The 20978-nt window shown below is 43.3% G+C and overlaps 1 protein-coding gene across 2 annotated transcripts in view; it reads left to right on the top strand.

The window, feature by feature from the left end:
- The window catches only part of Rap2a (RAP2A, member of RAS oncogene family), a 38087-nt gene that overhangs the window by 6717 nt on the left and 10392 nt on the right, over nucleotides 1-20978 (top strand). Inside the window, exon 2 of one of the 2 annotated variants that reach the window (XM_052732452.1) lies at nucleotides 19011-19157. The exons of the other annotated variant lie outside the window; for it this stretch is intronic. Coding sequence (XP_052588412.1) covers nucleotides 19011-19140 — 130 coding nt within the window. The 3' untranslated portion in view covers nucleotides 19141-19157. The remainder of the gene's footprint in view (nucleotides 1-19010; nucleotides 19158-20978) is intronic. 2 annotated transcript variants of the gene reach the window in all.

Below are 20978 nucleotides of genomic sequence, written 5' to 3'. Positions count from 1 at the left end.
TTTAAGCATTTGTTTCTGTGTGCTCCAAGAATGCTTAAGATGTGTTTCCTTAACAGAGTTTTAAGTGTCTGCTAGTTTTGTTAGCTAGAGACACCCATGCAGTTATCAGTCTGTGGGACTCAACTCATTGCATAATAAAATCTTTGTTTATAATGAGTTGCTTTTTGTGTTTTAACTTTGGTTGGTTTGTTTTTCCTTTCGTTTATTTTTCCTTGTTTTTGCTGCATTGTAAAATGCTAACATAATATCATTATTACTATACAGTACTTTTCTCTTGGCTATTCTAGGATTGAAATTTTTAAACTTAATTAACATTAAGGAAGATTAAAGGAACTGATGAAAATGTCTGAAAATAGCACAGCCAACAGCAAGAGATGACACCCTTGGAGTCTTATTTGCTAATGTTTATTAGTAATGATAACACTTGGATGGTTTAATGGCTGTGGAAGCTTCTAGGTTACATACGGCACATTAAAGTGAAGTATAGTTCACATTTACGCATATTTCTAAACAAGGGTTGTTGCATAAAACCATATACATCATACTTGATTGAAGAGAATTCTTGGAGGATTAGTTTTATCATGCACAGCTTTTCTCTAGTCTTCATCTGCAGACTCTAGCCCTTGGGGAAGACGGAGCATCTACTCTGGGGCTTGCAGTGGGGTTTTGACATTCCCCTTTAACTGTTGTTCTCTGTTCTCATCTACTGTTTTCTCATGCATTGTGTTCTCCAGATAATGGTGTAAGAAGAGTTATAAACACTTTTGAATCTATTTGGAAAAATACTGGCGTTGACTGTGAGTACACTAGACTTTTCACGCAGGAGTCAGAAAGACAGGGTAGTTATAGAGAGTAGAGGCTGGAGAGGGAGTGCAGTCCAAGAACTTGCTGTACAAGTGTGAAGAGCACGTTTGGTTCCCAGCACCCCTGGAAGAGCCAGGTGCGGTGGGCACTGGCCTTCCTCAGGAGCCAGCCTGTCTGAATCACTGAATTCCTTATCTCAGTGGTCCAGAACGACAGTGCCTGAAGTTAATCTCTTGACTCACCCAGGTACCCAGAGTCAAAATAGAAGTATTTCTGTAGGAAATTTCTTAGGGATCTTTTGTTTTTTTTGTTAAAGGCAGGGTCTTTCTGTGTAGTCCTGCTGTCCTGGAACTTACTATATAGACTAGGCTGTTCTGGAGAACTCATAGAGATTTACCTACCTCTGCCTCCCAAGTGCTAGGATTAAAGGTGTGTTCCATAATGCCCCACATTTTAATGGAATTTTTATAGTATCCAGAAATATAAAAGTATGTAAATAGAACATAAATATGCCTGTAAAATTTAAAGAAATAAAAAATACCTGAAAATAATCACTATGATTTTATAATGGTATATACTGGATACTAAAGGGTTTAACTTTATTTAAATTTTTGTATAAAGATGGAAATCATAGGCCTAATATTCCAACAATACCACCTTTATTCTAGTTGTGTGAGAGCTGTAGTAGAAACCAAACAACCTGAGTTTTTTAAATTAATTTTAATTAATCCTATGTACATTCCTCCACCCACCCTCCACAGATGCACCTCCTTTTCTACACACCCAACTTTGTGTCCTTTAAAGAAAATCTTTTGAAACTAAGCTGTGCTGCCCAGATGTTCTTGGATGTGTCCTCCTCAGCTGGAGCATGGCTGACTAGAGCAGTGGTTCTTACCTTCCCAACCCTGCGACCCTCTAGTACACTTCCTCATGTTGTGGTGACCCCCAATTACAAAATTATTTTTGTTGCTACTTCATAACTGTGCTTTTGCTACTGTTATGAATCGTCATGAAAATATCTGATATGCAGGATGTCTGATACGTGAAAGGGTCATCCAACCCCCAAAGTGTTGTGGCCCACAGGTTGGGAGCCACTGACCTAAAGCGAACTGTCTCCCCCTCGCACAGCAGCTAACAGTTTCCAACAGTTCAATGGCCAGGCATGGGACTTTGTGCCCAGCTCGCTTGTCTTGTTTGGGATTTGGTCTGGCTTGGGCTTGCACAGGTTTGTGTGTTCTGTCTCCACTTCTGTGAGTTCAAAGGTGCAGCTGCTTCAGTCTGTCCAGAAGACACTGTTTCTGTGTAGTCACCAACCACCTCTGGCCCTTACACTTTCTGCCTCCTCTTTCTGCATTGATTCCCGAGGCTTGAGGGCGATGCTGCTGGCAGTGGGATATATGTTCCCTTCGGACTGAGGATTCTGTAGTGTCTTATTGTCTGCACCTCGGCCAGTTGCGGGTCACTGCACCCATCTACTGCAAATAGAAGCTTCTCAGATGAGAATTGAGAGGTGCATGATCTGTGGGTATAACACTAAATCATTAGGAGTAGGTTTAATCCCCATGTCCATTTAGCAGCATAATAGTAGGTTCTCCTGTAGGGTCTGTAGATGTATCCAACCTTCTTATTAAATAAGAAACACAGAACCAATGCAAAGAAGAAAGCCAAGAGGTCAGAGCTAAGAGCTAAAACCTTACCCTTCCTCCTGCAGTGGTCCTACCTCTCCGAACCAGAGCTACCCCTGTGTTTAAGTCTTTTTATAGAGTTCCTGTCCTGCCTTCTCATTGGTTGTAAACCCAACCACATGACCGCCTCCTCACGGCCTGTCTGTATAGGCCTCCAGGTTTTCCATGATTGGTATTAAGATTAAAGGCATGTGTATCCAATAATGGCTGTATCCCTGAACACACAGAGACTTACCCAGCTCTGCCTACTAAGTGCTGGAATCACAAGCGTACGCCACCACTGCCCTGCTTTCCTATGGCTTGCTAATAGCTCTGACCCCCAGGCAACTTTATTTATTAACATACAAATAACATTTTAATATAAATAAAATATCACCATAAGGGTCTATGACCTGTTTCTAGATTCTTGGGCCAATAATGGTGCCAGGTACGGGTCTTAGCCTGTAGAGTGGGACTTGAATGCAGTCAGAAACTTCTGCCAGTGTGTGTGCTGTTATTGCATCAGTGGGTATGGCTTGTCAGGCCAGTCATTGTTGTAGTTCACAGGGTTCATAGCTGACTATGGTTGGTGATCCCTTTTCTCCTCTGGTAGGGTGCATAGCATCTTCCAGTGTTAGGAAAGCTAGCCAATGGGAATGAAGCTTCAAGGTCCATACCAGCTTGATTTCACCACGTTCTGTAACTCAAGTATGTGGTATCTTCAGCATTAGGGCCTTACAGTCCAGTTCTAGAGGGTAACCAAGAGCAGCGGCAATATCTTGTAATGTTTCAGGGTCTATAAGAGAGACCTCACTAGACAACAACTAAAAGAAGCAGCTCATTCCTGGCCCTGGCTTTTAGTTATTTAGCCTCCAGTGTCTAGTGGCATCATTGCCCCTATAAAAGAGTCTAGTTTTTAATAAATTGCTGTTTTAAATTGAAGATTATTAGTGAAATTAGATGTTGATGTTTTGAAGCATGTGAATTAAAGTGACGTTATGGATATTGGAGTCAATTATTAGCATGTTTTATTAAGGTCATGATTGGGAGGCCCTGTCACATGTCAGCATGGAAAATTTGCTGCAGCTAGATACTGAATGTTGGGACTGTACTGTGGTATTGTATTCCCCCAAATATTGTGCATGCTAATAAACTTATCTGGGGTCAGAGACAGAGCAGCCACAATATTAAACATAAAGGTTAGGCAGTGGTAGCACACGCCTTTAATCCTAGCATTCCAGAGGCAGAAATCCATGTGTTCAAGGATACAGCCAAGCATGGTGACTCACGCCCTTAATCTCAGAAAGTGAACCTTTAATCCCAGGGAGTGGTGGTAGAAAGCAGAAAGGTACATAAGGCGTGAGGACCAGAAACTAGCAGCATTTGGCTGGTTAAGCATTTGGCTGGTTAAGCTTTTAGGTTTCGAGCAACAGTTCAGCTGAGACCCATTCTGGATGAGGACTCAGAGACCTCCAGTCTGAGGAGACAAGACCAGCTGAGGATCTAGCAAGGTGAGGTAGCTGTGGCTTGTTACGGTTCTCTGATCTTCCAGTTCACCCCAATACCTGGCTCAGGTTTGATTTTATTAATAAGAACTTTTAAGATTCATGCTACACTCTACTTTTAGTCACATGTTGCTGAAGAGTGTTTCTGAATATGCTATTTAAGATAGATTGCAGCTGGTTCAACAAACATACTTAGACATTCCTGTTCATGATGTTGAAATATATTCACTGAATAGGATAGGTAGGTTGTGGTTTGAGGGGTTTGGTTTTTTTTTTCGTTTGTGTTTAGGGGGGTTGTTTTGTTTTGTTTTTTGTTTGTTTATTTTTTTGCCTTTATGGTATATTTAAGATTTAAAGGCATACCTAAAAATGACGTAACTTTTATGCGTTTAAAACTCTTGTAGTAATGAATACACCGTATGCTTCCTTTTCTTAGTCATTCATCAGTCACCTTCACGTTTCTTTACACGGGGTCCACGTCCACTTCCACGCCGATCAGTACACAGATGTCGTTAAACCTGCCGTGTTGTTTGTGCCCCGTTTCTGTTCACTAAGTGTCCCCATGACCTACCAAAGTGCTCTCATCTCACACACTTTGGAGACTGCTGTCTTAGATAATTTTACTCCAGGAACACTAAATGGAACTGTCTAATGCTATGAAACGATTCTTCTTTCCTGGTTTTCCTGGCTTTCTACCATGATATGTTATTTAAGAGTGTGAAGACAAAATACTTCCCAGTGTGAGTTGGCATTACCATCACAAGCAAAGGTAGTGTTTAGTTATGTAATCTTGTTCATCCAGGAAGGGAAGATGACCCCTGCCTGTCTCGACCTAGGGTAGAGCAAGGGATGCTGTATGGGATGAGCATCTGTACTCTACAATTTCATCTGCAACCAAAAGTGCTTCTAACCCTAAAACTTACCAGCCTGATGCTTCAGTGGAAGAGCCCCACACCTGACTTCATGTGACCACTTGCACTCAAATCATAGGTGTACTACAAATATTGTATGAATATTGCAAGCCGTATGTCTAAGGTGTACGTTAAACTTAATGAATTTCATGTTTAGACATGGGTTCTATTCACAAGATACTGCAAACCTTCCAAAATCTACAGTCTGAAGTGCTTCTGGTCCCCCATGTTTCAGATGGTGTTATCCAGTCTATAGTTGGCACTCCATCTAGTTGCTGAGACAGTTGGGAGAGTGGGCTGCATTAGTTCAGAATAGTGTGGATTCAGTAAAATAGGTGAAGACTGAGTTAGGTGAAGAAGACCACGAGTGTGGATAGCTTCAGATCACTTAGTAAAACTACACAGGAGGCACATTTAAACCTTTGCTTAACATATTTCATTTAAGGGAGTTGCTTCTCTTACTTTGTCACCTCAAAAGTTAATAATTCAGAGTGGAAATCCTGTATCATATTAATTATTCAATACATATTAATATTTTCTACTTTACCAGATGTCCTTATGGATCTTAAAATGAAATATTAGTATTTTCCTCTGTAGTTTGTTATATCATTTTATTACAAATTCTAAATAATGCTCATCTTCCAGTTTTCACTGAATGCTTGAAATATTCTTTATATTTCTCAAATATGAAATTTTCTTGTGCATAATGATGTCTTGGAGACAATGAGTGCTGCTGTGACTGAAGCTGAACTCCAGCCCTCACTGGTTATGCAGTCAACCTTCTCTATGGTTTAATTTCCTCATCTGCAACATGAGTATGATTAATAACTGAAATAGTGAACATACAGTGTTCCTTTACACAACAACCCTAAATTATCAATAAAAACAGTTCAAGAAAAATCACAGGAGGATTAAACCCAGACCTTTGTGAGACTGTGTGGCTTCTTGGGAACTGTCTAGGTGTGTCCTGGAGCTAATCCGAGCCACGGTTCCATTGCCCACTCCTCTGCTCAGCCTCACAGGGTGTGTAATGAGATTTATACCGTAGACCTTTGCTGCTATGAGTTCTGGGTCTTTGCCTGCCCCTGGCAAACTTAACTCTGGTGACAAGGACTTCTTTGCTGAAAGGAAACTGTAGTGGTTTTGAGTATATGTGTTTTAATTACAAAAATGATATACAAAACATAATCAGCATAGAGTATTAGTATTTTAAAATAACATTGTTCACCTTGAGAAGTTGAAGATGATAGTAGACCTTTTCATGAATGCCAAAAGCTCTGGGTAGATAAAGATAATGTTAACACTCTGTGGCTGGTTATATATAGTAAAGTGTTGACAGATTTTTCTTAATAAACCAATTCCTGAAAAAGTTTTATCTGACTTTGTATAAAAATCATAACTGTCAACATCAAATAATATGGCTTAAGCCACCTCATTTGCATAGCATTGCCCTGGGCATTATGCAGAATAAATGCAGGATACTATCTTTAGCTGATGTGCCAAAATGTACTGTCAGTGAATATATATTTGACAGTTCTTATACAGAAGTACAGTCTTAGAACAACTTGATTTTTTAAGTTTCAAAATGTCTTCCACCAGAAACCTTGCTTTTATTAAGCCACCTTTCTTGGGGAATTTTTCACTCATCCTAACTCATTAATAATCAGAAAACTGTCTATAGGAATAATAACAATTATATATTTACATTGATCAGTGCCCTAGTCCTCTGGGGCTGCTGTAGACTGGGTAATTTGTAGACAATAAAAATGCATTGCTCACAGTTTTGGAGGGTAGAAAATCCAAAATCAAGGTACAAGAACATTCAGTTTTCGTAGATGCCTCCTCTTGCCGCATCTTCATGAAATGGGAAGAGAAAAAATGAATCCCCTCGACTGGACCCTTTTCTAAGGGCGCTAACAGTCTCTTTCATAGGGTAGCTAATTGTCCCTTAAAGTCGCTCATGTCTTAGGTCTGTCACTCTGGGGATGAAGTTTCAACCTCTAAATTGTGGGGAGGCTCAACATTTAGAGCACAATAGATGTTCAGTGTGTTTTTATCGCCTCTATCCAAAATAATTTCCTTCTCCCTCTAGTGACCCATGTTTACTCACAGCTTCCTTTTCTGGCTTTCAGAACCAACAGTCTAAACAAACTTCGGCCATCAGTAATCTCAGTTAGTAAAGTCAAGGACCAGATGCCCTTTGTTAAGCCCTGTAGTGAAATGCCTGAAGGCTAGAGAATCACATGCACACCTACACAAAAACTCACTAGAACATTAAACAACACACATGCATGAGAGCTAGCTAGGAAGTGAACCGGACTTCATGTGTGTAAGTTTTGTTTTGTTTTTAAGAGCCAAGGCTGAGAGAGTTCTCAGTGACTCACATTCAGCCTTTTCTTACAATACTAAGGTGGATGGCTTGATTTTGGTAGTCTGGCACTGAGTCTGCTCTTACATTCAGTGGCCACCGACCAGAGCTGGAGCTCTGTCCCTTACTCAGGAAGGATGCAGATAGAGCATCCTTTGAGCACAGGGAGTTGTAGCTAGAGCATTGCTGGAGGAGCTTCCAGCTGGACTCCTGGGCCTCGCAAGGCCAGGTGCCTCGGTCTACCAGCAGCATCACCTCAACAGCCAGCTAGCACGCTGGTGCTCACCATCCCTATCGGACAGAGCTGTGCCGCATTGTGACAGGTAGAAAGTGTTGAGTTAGGTCACCCAAGCACTACTGCTGGGATCTGTCTCTCTGCTCCAGAGGTGACCATGTGTCTCTGCTTCTCCTGGTCATTGAAGCATGTGTCTACTGTGCTACATACTCCATTCCATCTCAGTGGTACCCCAGTCTGGGTGACAGGCTGTGTGGTTGCTCTTGATTGGACCTCAGACTCTTGTTACCAGAATCTTCTGAGTTCAGTCTATTTCTGCATGTGACTGTAAGGAGTGCCTTTGACCTGGCCTGCATCCTTACCTCTTTCGTTCATTTGGTAAGTCCTCATAAGCTAGAGATTTGTTCAGTTTCAAAGGGACATTTTTATTTTTGACTAAGTGGACTGAAGATGGCTACAGATTCGTTGATACAATTTCCATTGAGAAAAAGCATTTATTACTCTTCCTTTTGAGTCTGGGCTGAACATTAGAGTATGCAAAAGAACTATTCAGCCAGTTAGGGGCCATTCTAAAAGGTCTAGCCACTTCACCTTGTTCCTTGCCCCCTGAGCTGATGTTTAAGACATGTAGAAGCCCATTGTTTCTTCTGGGAACTCATGAGGAGGCCCTGAAGCTACATGGTGTGTGTGGGAGGGCTCTTCCCACCATTCTTACCAGTGTGACTGTCCCACCCACCCTAGCTGAACACCTCTGAATGACCCCAGTTAATGTGATGTGAGACAAGAACCTCACTCACTGGAGTGCTGCCCAAATCATGACCAACAGTGTGGAGTCTAATAAATGGGTTCATTGAACCATGAGGTTTAGCGTAAGCTTCGTTATTGGTTTTTGTTTTTTGGTGGGTTTTTTTTTTGCATATTTGTTTTTCTTTTTAAATGTTTAAAAGACAGCAATATCTTTGAAAATGTTTCCTGAAGATAAAAACATGATATATGAATGAATGAATGAATGAATGAATGAATGAATGAATGAATGAATGAAACTTAACTCTTTAAAGATGGCCCAGCAGTTAAGGTAGTCACTGCTTTTACAGGGAACATGAGTTCAATTCTCAGCACCCGTATTAGGCAGCTCACAACTGTTTGTAACTCTGGATCCAAGAGATCTGAAACCATTTTTCTGGCCTCCCCATGTACCTACACTCACATTCACATAACCTCCTCACATACACATAATTAAAAATAAAATAAATCTTTACAAAATTCTGCTCATTCATGGGTTTTTAGAAGGGTATAGCATATTAAAGCAGAGTGTCAGTAGGAAAATCTAAGTATGTATAAAGCTTTGCATCTGCTGGCCATTTGGTGTAGTCCTTGTGTTTGTTGTTTATAAAAACAGCTGGTATAAACCATCTAATTCATGTCAATAAAAAAAACTTCTTCCATGTATTTGGTGTTTGCTGCACCAGTACATTGGAATTTAGACATTTGACATCCAGTACCTTGGAATATAGAAAAAAAAAATCTCAGCAAATGTTGGTTGAATTTATGAATGAAGGTCCCTCTGGTTCATTGCATGCTGTGTTTTGGCCATCCTCCTCTCCCCCAAATCTTCAGGGACCCTTAATAAATCAATTTAAGCAATCACGGGAAGGCATAATAAAGCAATACAGCATTCTAGGGAGTGCATGTCCAGAAAGGCTGTGTGTTTGCATTGTCTCAGGGATATGTCTGTCACTTGAAGCAGCATGAATGTCTTGAGGAAACTTGTGATTTGAAATCCATCACTTTATCGTCCTGCTCTGTGTACCCGTAAACATCAAGAAGCGTTCCAGCAGTGGGACACAGCTATGGATCAGACATTGCTGCTGGCCATGGCTTTGCTGGGTGCTGACTGTAACTCCAGAGGCAACTCTGCCGGTTTATGGCAGGTTAAGACTTTATATGTATTAACACGGTATTAATACCTTAATACTGTGCAGGCCTGGGAGAGCTGCTTCTCTTCTTTTGTGCCCCACGTTGTCTTACCATGACATCAGAGCCATGGTTCACATCGAGTGACAGCAGTATGTGATGAGAAAAGATGCTTGTTTGTAGAAGATGCTAGATTGTCAGCTTACGTATATTAGAGGGAATAATGTCTCTTATTTTTTCTCTTCCATGGCAATTAATGACTTTTAGTCTAGATAGTTAGATTTGGTCACAATTGGGCTGGAGATTGCAAGTCAGAAACAAGAGGGAAAAATACTTAACACCAGTTTGCTTCTTCTTTTTTTTTTAAATAGCTGTATCACTGCAATTAAGATCCTAGAACTGACTTGCTAACAGATAGTTTGAGGGAACTTAAAGATGAGTAGTTAGCATCCCTTAGTATTTTTCAGTATCCATAATACTTTAGTGGATAATTCATGTGAATTGCTGAGTGCAGAGTCTGGCATATACCAAGCCCTCTGTAGATGCTAGTTGTTAGTAATGCTATTGCTGTCATTGGCATTAACATTATACGTTGATATTTCTGTTTCACAAGGAAAGAGCCAGGGCCGGGAAAGGCAGGCAACATATCCAAGAAAACAAACATCTTTGTGGTTCTCTAAATCCAAACCTAAACCCAAACCCAGTCCCTGCTTTGTACCCTGTGTCTTGATTTTAGCTTGTGACCAAACTGATCGACCTTGACTATTAGCCTAGGAGGAAGCCTTTCTCCAGGTACCATGGAGCCACCACACATTGTTACAGGATAGTTGGTATGGGCTGTGGCCTGTAAAAGCAATGTTTTAAGTTAATTACCATGGAGTTGGGGTAGAGGGGTGAGAAATAGAGCTGTTATAGACTGGACCTCAGGTGTGAGCTATTTTAGAAATGAAGGGTTTTCTGCATATGAAATGACGGCATGGACTTTCTCACATCCAGTAATTCCTGCTGTGCCTGTCCCCTGTGATCACTGCTGCCCTAGGCCTATTGTTACAGACCTTCGTGTCCCGGACCTGATGATGGTTAGAGAACTCCTCACCTTACCTCCTACTCTTCCACGTCCCAAGTAGTTTCTGTCTGCACGTGATTTTTACATGAGTGTTGACTAAAACTCGGTCATGTACGTGTCATTCTCTGTTGGCTACTGTAAGGGGCCTCACTCTGCCGATAATAATTGACCCATCTCCTTCACTTTGTTTTTTCTTTTCCCATCGGTCACCTGATACTTTTCTTGCTTCACATCTAAAGATCTGTATTTGTAGACCTTACTAGTCAGTCTCATGACAGTGGACACAGCTTGCCTAGTGTGGTGTATGGGACTGGTGCCCTCTTCCCCTCCTAAAGGAAGGGATTTTCTTCCTGGGGAATTTCCTTGCTGGGGAGAATAAGTGCTGATTCCATTAATGTCATAACCTTTGTTTTCTAGAAATGTGAATTGTTGAAATTCAGCATTTTTGCCTATTTGGTTTTTGTGGGTTTGTTGTTTGTTTTGTTTTGAGGCAAGAACTCACTCTAGCCCAACCTGACCTTGAACTCATGGAGGGCCTCTTACCTTGGCCTCTCCAGTGTGAAGATTATAGGCATGAGCTGCCACATCCTATGGCTCTTGGCTTTAAATTTTTCTTGGGGTTGGGGGTCTTCTGCTTAGTGGTTTGGAGGAAAGAAATAATTATGTTTAAGTCTTTTTATGATAATAAGTGGTCTCCCGGATTATCACTCCTCTGTCCACAGTTCCGAAAGCCTTAGCTCTTCACAGTTTTCAAGCATCCTTAAGTGTGCCTTGTACAGGGGTAGCTTTGACAAAATTAGTTGTAATTGAGTAGTAGGATTTCTGAACTGGGGGTTGCTGACAAGGTATGCACTCCGGTATAGCAGAGACACAGCTCCCATTCTAGCAGTTGACTCAAATCTTGTCAAGTCCAATAGTCAGCCTGTTTCTAGCCATAGATTTCAGATTTCAGCATTTTCAACTAAAGAAGAAATAAATGTTTTGTGTTTGAATACTTTCCCCCTTTTGATAAAGCTGTGTGTTCAGAAGTCTGACTTTTGACTTCTTTTTCAATGGTTCAGTTTAGTTTGGAGCCCAAAGGCACCTACAGACTAGAGTGAAAAGAGACTGCCCATGCGTCTGCCCACAGCTGTTCCTTCTCCCTCATCGTGAGCGTGTATGTGGTGCTTTTAGCAGAATCAACTGGTTTGATTATGTTTTCCCACTCAGTTTCTAAATGACAAGGCTTGTACTTGCAAACATCTCCTCATAGATACACGTTTCTGGCGTGAATAATCTCCATTTCTAATGACAAAGGCCAGACTGAATGTAATGTAATCATAGTTACATTTCCCTTTTTTAAAAATTAAATGTATTCATTTATTTTACATCCCGATCGCAGTTTTCCCTCCCTCCTCTCCTCCCATGTTAATGTGGGTTTTGAACATCTTGACACTCTTGAAAAGATCTGAGGGTGCAGTTTGTAGATCGGATAGTGAAGAAAGCCTTCAGAACTATTGTCAGTTTTATTTCCAGTAACACACTGTTCTTTATGTTAGCATACTCAATGCCTTCTTTCTTTTTTATTTTATAATTAACTTAATTTCACATATCAGCTACGGATTCCCCCATCCTCCCTCCTCCTCCAAGGTAAGGTCTCCCCTGGGGATTCAGTTCAGCCTGGTAGATTCAGTTGAGGCAGGTCCAGTCTCCTCCTCCCTACACCAAGGCTGAACAAAGAGTCCCAGCATAGGCCCCAGGCTCCAAAAAGCCAGCCCATGCACCAAGGACAGGTCCCGGTCCCACTGCCTGGGGGCCTCCCAAACAGTTCAAGCTAATCAACTGTCTCACTTGTCCAGAGAGCCTGGTCCAGTTCCATGGGGGCTCCTCAGCCATTGGTTCACAGTTCATGCATTTCCGCTAGTTTGGCTATTTGTCCTTGTGCTTTTTCCAATCATGGTCTCAATATCTTTCACTCATACAATCCCTCCTCTCTCTTGCCAGTTGGACTTCCTGAGCTCTACCTGGGGCTCGGCCGTGGATCTCTGCATCCGCTTCCATCAGACACTGGATGTTCTATCATGACAGCCAGGGTGTTCTCACAATTCCAGGGAGGCTACCTAGTAAAGAGGACCCTAAGAAAGACACAGGGATCGTCCAATGACAGAGAAATGGATGAGATCTACATGAGCAAACTGGGGGTGGGAGGGGTAATGTAGGGCAAGGGTGGGGGGGGGGGGGTAAGAGAGCTTAGGGGAGCGGGAGGTCCCAGCTGGATCAGGAGCAGAGTGGGAGAACAGGGAGGGAGATACCATGATGAATGAAGACCCCAGGGGAGTAGGAAGAAGCAGAGTGCTAGAGAGGTCCCCAGAAATCCACAAAGATACTCCACTGTAGACTACTGGCAATGGTCAAAAGAGTGCCTGAGCTGACCTGCTCTGGTGATCAGATGGCCGAACACCCTGGCCTTCTTTTAATCTTTAGCCAGTTTAAGGATAGAAATTCAGCAGCATAAAAGTTGAATTTAAAATTGATTGGCAGGATTCAGCAAAGTAATAAATGCACTAACCACCCTAACTGCGTTCTATATTGAAGCACCATTCCCACATGCATATATCCTCAGTATGTCTTGAAGCTCATCCTGCTGTCCTGTTCAGATGAGGATTTTGTTTCATTATCTTGCCTATTTTCTTGTTTCAGTTCATTTTTTTTTATTGAGGTACAACTTTCAAACAGTAGAGTACACATAATTTAAGATACGTGGCTGGATGCATATGCTGAAGGAATCCCACAGTGCAGCGCTGCAGCACAGCAGGCCCCTCCCATATGCCGAGCTCCCTGCTTTCTGTTGCCCGGCCCTAGTCTGTGGTCCTGTCACTATCATCTTTGGGCTCCTGTTAACTTAGCCTGGGTAACTCAGAGCTTCCTACCACACCCTGCAGACCTCAGAACCCGCTCTCCTGGCCAGAGTGGGGTGTTTCTCTCACAGTTTTAGTTCTTTGCCCTCCATAGCGTTCTCATAACTGGGTTCTTCTTCCAAGCATAATGAGTAGATGAGAGGAGAGGGGAAGAACTGGGAACTTCTCTCTTTGGCCTCCTTCCTGGTTCTTTAGTTAGAAGAACAGAGCTGAGTATTTGCTTACTGTATCTTGTTGCACTGTTTATGGGCTTTTGTTACCTTGGCCTTGTATGTAGTCCTGGTGTGGTTTTTGAATGTGTTTAAAATGCCTGAGTTCCATCCGGTCATCACTTGGGCCATCCTAACTAAACTGTAGGGTACCATGCCGACTCTTACAACTTCTGTGAACAAAGTTGACTTTTACTTACGTGACATGGAGTCCCTGACAGCTCTGAATATCTTCTTCATATTATCATAATGTTTACAGTACATTATAAGTTTCTCACTGTTTAAGTTTAGTGTTTTTAAAACACCAAGAGTTTTAAACACCAAAGTCAAAGCAAAGGAAGCCCTGTTTAAATGAAAAAATGAAATATTTAGTCAGCTGAGTACAGATCAGTTTAGAGGAAGCGGGCAGCCGTACTTAGCCCATGCCCCTCACACCAGCTACTGACCTACCTGAGAGCAGCCCAAGACCACTGTGCCGGATGCAGAGAGTCAGTCCTGAGGTGGGAGGTGTCCTCAACACTCAAGCCCAGATTTCCAGCTGGCCAGTGAAACTGTGTTTGCAGCCACAGCAGCTTGATGAACTATCTAGAAACGAGATTTTTCTAGTTCAGAGGTTTAAAAAAACAGACATATAAGTTTTTTTTTTTGTTTTTTGTTTTTTTTTTTTTTTTTTTTTTTTTGGTTTTTCGAGACAGGGTTTCTCTGTGTAGCTTTGTGCCTTTCCTGGATCTCGCGCTGTAGACCAGGCTGGCCTCGAACTCACAGAGATCCGCCTGCCTCTGCCTCCCGAGTGCTGGGATTAAAGGCGTGCGCCACCACCGCCCGGCAAGTTTTTTTTTTAAATGCACATTTTATATACCTTTTGGTACAGAAATCACATTTCTTAGTACATCCATTAGATTGCTGGTTATGTTTGCCAAAAAAAAAAAGGCACTAATAGGGTAAGAGTAAATCATGGTGCAGTTTTAGGAGATAACTATATCTTATATATACGCATGATTTTATAAAATGGAATACTGCTTGGCTATTATGGTAATATGCCATTTATTGAAATAGATAACTCCATAATACTTAGCAAAAATGAGACTACTAAGTGATATGATCTCTTTGTATGAAAAATGTATGCTTATGTTAATATATATGAATAGGAAAAGTCTGGAAGTTTATACACCACAATAGTTAAAGTGCTCATTCTCACAGGTAAGATTAAGAATCCCCCCCCACACACACACATTTAAGTATTGCTAGGACTTTGCTTTTTTTGTTTGTTTAATATTGGATATATTGTTTGGTTTGAGCAAAGAAGCCTGAGGAAGAAAACCTGTTCCCGTTTCGTTTCGTAAAAAGAAAGATTCCTTCCCCTGTGGGCACAAGTTAGACTGTGGAGGGACCAAGTCAGACATCACAGCTCTGAACACGGCAAACGTTTAAACTCCGAGTTCTTATCACTAATATGTACCGACCTGACAGAAGGGCAAAGCAGGCTTTCCGAGTGTGAGTTCTGTGTCGCTGAAAGTGTTCTGACACACAGCAGAGACATCTGGTGAGGTTGGCCCCACAGGTGGAGGCACCAAGTGTTGGCCATTTTGCCCCAGGACTCTTAGTAGAGGAGATTTTTCACTGGGCAGAAAGTTAAAAAAGGGGACTAAGAAAAGCCTTTCTGATTCTCTTCTCATCTCAGAGAGAATTTTATTTCAACCAGCTTATGGCCAAGAACAGCATAACAAAATCCCAGTGAGACATGCCCTTCTTTTAATGTGCTACAGTATAGTACCCGCAAAAGAAACTGACTGCCATAGATCTCGCTACAGTTTGTCTTGATGGGTTCATGAAGAGAAGAGGGTGTTGATTTTAGACTTGCTGCATTTAAAGTCATCGATGGTAAGCATATGACGCTGCTTGGGATCAGCATCAGAGATGAGCCTGGTGCTTCCTGACACCCTCTTGAAGTCAGTCAGTCTTCAGAGTTTATGGATGTATAGATACATGTTTCAGGAGCTCTGGAACAGCGCCCAGAAGTCAGTACTCAGATTCTCAAGTTGTTTTAATGACCAGCGTGCTTAGACAGTCCCAGAATAAAGTGTACATAAACACACGTATTAGGACAGTTATAAAGCACAAACAGCTGATTGATGAGCACACTCCAATGCTTCTGAACCATTGGTATTTACATAGCTGCCTCATTGAGGAGCCCATCAGTGTTCTACAGCTAAGCAATGCTTTGTGGAATCCATTAAGCACAGCTGCTTAAAAGAGCTAGTTTATTTATTCATACATTATATAATCACACTCATGAATATAACAAACAGCATGTAAATTCATGTTAATAAATAGTAAGACAAATGTTTTCCACAGTCTACAGACAAAAATAATTTGAGCCATATCAGCTACCTTCTGACCCTGACTGTGGTGTCCCACCTATGATCAGGTTAAGAGTGATTCATAAATAGAGCAGTTTTGGAATTTTGCATTTTCAACTTCTTCCCAAATGGTATGCTTTGGAAAGGGGAGAAATGAGGAAAACCCACAGGGCTGTGATGAAAATCAAACATGAAAGTAACTGCTGTCACTGCTGGCAAAGTGTCTAGCTCTCCTAAATAATAAAGCTGACCCTGCTGTAAATGCTGTCTGTCTTATGAGGTCAGTTCTGTTTCTCAGATGAAGTGTGTGACCTGTATTGCAGGACTGCATAGGGATGGAAGGGGTCCTACTGATGGATCCCACAAACCATTTGCTATTTATTGAACCAACAGACTCTGAACATCTAGTCCATGTCTCACTTTCCCTGATGTTTAAGTGACAGATGCCTTACCCCTTCACTTGATATCACATGCCACTTTCCCAGTGAGGCCTGCACTATCTTTCTTAGGATGGCGCCTGTGCCCCAGCATGCTCTCTGGTCTGGCTCTTCTGTCTCTCACTAATCTGGACTTACTATCTTTTTTGTTAGCACCTGTTCCCTCTGCTAGGCTATAATCAGCATGAGGGTGGATGTCTTTGTCTCTTGTGCATCGTAAGTGGGCACAGTAGTGTCTAGGATGTAATAGGCTCTTAGCAAATAAATAGGTTGAATGGACGACAGTGTATGACCCAAAGTACTACTGATTATACACCACAACTCTTCTACACTGCACAGTAGAATTCCTGAGGGCAGCCCTAGGTATCACAAGTTAAAGCATCCCATGCGCTGTCTGTAGATAGGATTGCTGTATGGCTCCTGGATGCATCCTTCCCGCTAGAGTCAGGATACACTAACAGTAGCTGCTCAGTACTCTGGTCCCACAAGATCTCCTAAGACTTTCTCATCCTTATTGACTCCACCCTTCAAGTGCACTTTAATATCTCTTCTAAAGATCAGCCTGCTTGTGTTCTCAGAACAGTGCCAAGCACTCAGCCATTAACCTGGTAATGTGTAGGTGTTGATTGTGGGTTGGTCTACCATGTGTGATGTGATTTTTAACTTTCAGGTTTAAGAATGCTTTAGACCTAGTCCAACAAACAGGGACTTCAGAGACTGTATTATATTGATCTAAGTCATATAATTAGCTAGAGTTGCTTCTGAGGCTAAAGTCTTGGTCTGGTTTGGGAGTTGTGTTGTTTTTTCTTAAACACACCATATTGCCAGAGCAGTAGACAGACCAGTTTGCTGTGGCCTGTCAGCCCAAGGCTTTGCCTCTTTCCCTTGTCTTTTCATCTGCGTCCCAAGGAGACCCAGCTCTTCCAGGTCTTACCTTTCCATGGAGGACCCTCCCTGTCGTCCCAGCCCTTTCCGGCTACTGTTAGTATCTTCTCTAAGGCCCTGTGTTTGGAGATTTCATTTCTGCTTGTCTTGCTTCTTGTTCTGACCCTTAGCAAGAGACAGAGAGGGATCAGGCGTGTCTGGTTGCTTCATGGTGCTGCTTTTGCTCCCTCTCTCTTGTCTGTGTCTACCTCACAACCCTAACCCCTTGGCACAGTTTGGTTTTCCTCAGCAGATCTCTCCATCTCTTGATTTCTGAACTCAACACTGTCTTCTGCCAAGCTTGGTCTAACATAAGTGGGGACAGCAGGAGGGTGTGGGCACTGCAGGATGGAGGGTGTGGGCACTGCAGGATGGAGGGTGTGGGCACTGCAGGAGGGCGTGGGCACTGCAGGAGGGTGTGGGCACTGCAGGATGGAGGGTGTGGGCACTGCAGGAGGGTGTGGGCACTGCAGGAGGGTGTGGGCACTGCAGGATGGAGGGGGTGGGCACTGCAGGAGGGTGTGGACACTGCAGGGGGGGTGGGGACAGCAGGAGGGGGTGGGCACTGCAGGAGGGGATGGGGACAGCAGGAGGGGGTGGGGACAGCAGGAGGGGGTGGGCACTGCAGGATGGAGGGGGTGGAGACAGCAGGAGGGGGTGGGGACAGCAGGAGGGGGCGGGCACTGCAGGATGGAGGGGGTGGGCACTGCAGGATGGAGGGGGAGGGCACTGCAGGATGGAGGGGGTGGAGACAGCAGGAGGGGGTGGGCACTGCAGGATGGAGGGGGAGGGCACTGCAGGAGGGGATGGGGACAGCAGGAGGGGGTGGGGACAGCAGGAGGGGGCGGGCACTGCAGGATGGAGGGGGTGGGCACTGCAGGATGGGCACTGCAGGAGGGGGCGGGCACCGTCCCATCCTATCTAATCTGGATCCCTGAACTGGCTCATCTGGCCTGTTTGGCGGCTCCGTTGCACTAAGAGGGAGCAGATACTTGAACTCCATTTTACCAACAAAGAGATGAGACTCAGATATCAGGAAATGCTGTGCTCAGCCCTGCAGCCTTTCATGGACAGGAGGGAAAGCTCCATCCAAACCATAGTTTATAATATTTTCCACTGTCCCAAATTTTAGTGTTAACAGAGAGATAAAATCCATTACCATCCGGTATTTGGAAATACACATTTTTTGTTTTTGTTTTTTGTGTCAAGTTTCTTGTTCAGGTTATTAATCTGCATTTCTCTAGCATCTTTAACACCCTGGTGGCTGGAAAGACTATTGGCAGTTCAGTTAGTAGAGGTACAAGGTTCTCTGACATTGCCTGGATTTTCACCCTTATTACTACATGGACTAGTAGCCATTGGACCCCACTACATGAGGCCCCGTGTCTGCCTGCCCATTTGAGCATTGACTGCAGAGCAGTGCCAGGCACTTGGCTGTCAGCCTGGTCAAGGCGAGGCGGCGTTGGCAGGCTGGCCTACCCTGTCTGTTGTAACTTTGAACCTCCAGACTAGAAGGCACATGTATCAGCCTGCTGCTGTTATCTGGATATGTTTGTACGTTTTGAAAAATCCACATATTCTATTAGATCTTGTACATTTCAACTAAAAGTATGTCTCTCTTAAGTGTAAAGTAGGATATAGCATTGTATTTAAGCCTTAAAATCTTCCTTAAGATGTTTTCTCTTATCTAATAAAACAGAAACTGTTTGTTTGCAGTCTACCTCAGGCTGGCTGGCCACTGCTTCACCGTGTGACTGAGGGTGACCTTGGAGTCCTGACCTTCCTGCTCGTGTGTGCTTTCCCCAGCCCAGCGTCAGGAGGAACTGCTTTAGCACTGGCTGGTTAGGTGTCAACTCCAGCTCAGTAAGCTTTCCTTGTTACCTTTCCTAAGTCGCTCCATTAACAAGCAAGAAGGAAAGGGAAGTGCAGAGGCATCCTCGTGGATAGAACAGATTAGAAACTGACATCTGACATGGTCAGCAGTATCATCTCACAGTCAGGCTGCTCAGTCCCCAGGTAAAGCTCATGTGGACCGTGGCTGGTAAATTGGTAAATGGGTCTTTGTACTGCAGCTTCATTATCATCTCTGCCCCCAGAGGCCAGTGTGTGTGTGCAAGAGTCCTGAACTAGAAGGTGTTAGTCCCTGTGTCGTGTGCAGAGGCCACGGGGACAGTGTGCCAGAGTTCATCCAGGCTACTTTGATGCAGATCAGAGCTGCCCTTATGTTCCCGGAAGAAACACCTTGATGTTGTCCCACTCTTTTAGCCTTACTTTTTTTGTACATGTATGTGTGTTTTTGCATGTTCCTGTATGTATGGAGACCAGAGGACAACCTTGCACATCATCCTGAAGAGTGCCGTCCATCTTTGAAACGGTCTCTCATTGTCCTGTAGTTAAGCTAGACTGGCTGGCCATTGAGCCCCAGGAATCCTCCCTTCACTGGCTCCCCAGAGCTGAGATTAGAAGCATGTGCAGCTGTGCCTGGCTCTTTACGTGGGTTCTAGGGATTCAGTTTGGGTTCTTACTGCTTGCAATCAAGCACCTTACTGACTGCACGGTCTCCCCAGCCCTCTTATTTTATGAGACAGGGTCTAGCTGTGTAGCTGTGCTAGCCTCAGACTAAATAGTCCTCCAGCCTGTCTCCTTAGTGCTGGGACTGCTGGCGTGAGCACCACACCGGGTGCTCCCACTTACTTTCCTGTTGCTCTTGTGTGTTGCTGCCTGGAATGGACCCTCACTTAGGCCATTAACTTGCTCTCTTGCCAAAGGAAACATAGGTGTCCAGTGGGGAGACACTTGGCTTTAGGGTAAGTAGGAAGAACCATCTTGACAGAACAGTGAAATTGTATAGATATTATGTGGGGGAACCTACCCATAATTCCATTTCCAAATATGCTGTGGGAGTTGTGCCTCAGTGGGGTCTTGCCTGCTTCTCTCTTTGGAAGGTTAGCTGTCTTTGGTCAGATCGTGTAAGACCTCCATACAGTCTTGCCAAACATATACATGGCACTGATTTATACTAAAATCACAGAAACAAAACAACAAAAAAGCTTTGAAGTAACTTTTAAGATGAAAGGCTGGGAGTGGTGGTACATGCCTTTAATCTCAGTACTTGGGAGGCAGTGGCAGACAGATTGCTTATGAGTTCAAAGCCAGCCTGAGCCTGGTCTGTATAGAGTTCCAGGCCAGCCAGGGCTACATAGTGAGGGCCTGTCTCAAAAAACAGCACGAGAACTTGGAACTAACCTGGTACATAAACACTGAGCAGCGCTGCGTGTTTCTGTCTTCTGACAGGTTTCCTGTCCTGCTCTTTGTGGAGCACCCGCTGTAAGAAGAATTATTGGGTGCCAGTGTGACTTGGGACCTCTGTTTCTCTATTCTTTTCTTATCATTTGTTGGTTTCAAAGTTCTAGGTCAGAAGAAAGAGAGGCAACATCTCATAAAGCTAATGACTAAAATTTTTAATCCTTAACTGTAAAAAAATTTCACTTTTTCTTTCTGCTGGCTGAGGAAGTAGGGTGTGCTTCTATGTGATGCTTCTGATCTTGATGAACTCTATTTCAGTTTTGGCTTTCATTTTCTTCGTTGTGCTCAGGAGCTATTTAGAACATGATTTGTTTCGTGTTCTTGTAGAGTAGAGTGAAATACTGGCAACGATGTTAGCAGTAAAGCCGTGATCGAATG

The sequence above is a fragment of the Peromyscus californicus genome, unplaced genomic scaffold, assembly GCF_007827085.1.
Source record: "Peromyscus californicus insignis strain IS unplaced genomic scaffold, ASM782708v3 Scaffold_12__1_contigs__length_115047231, whole genome shotgun sequence".
NCBI classification, from domain to species: domain Eukaryota; kingdom Metazoa; phylum Chordata; class Mammalia; order Rodentia; family Cricetidae; genus Peromyscus; species Peromyscus californicus.
Note: the sequence above shows the minus strand (reverse complement) of the source record. Positions and strands in the feature narration are given on the sequence as shown.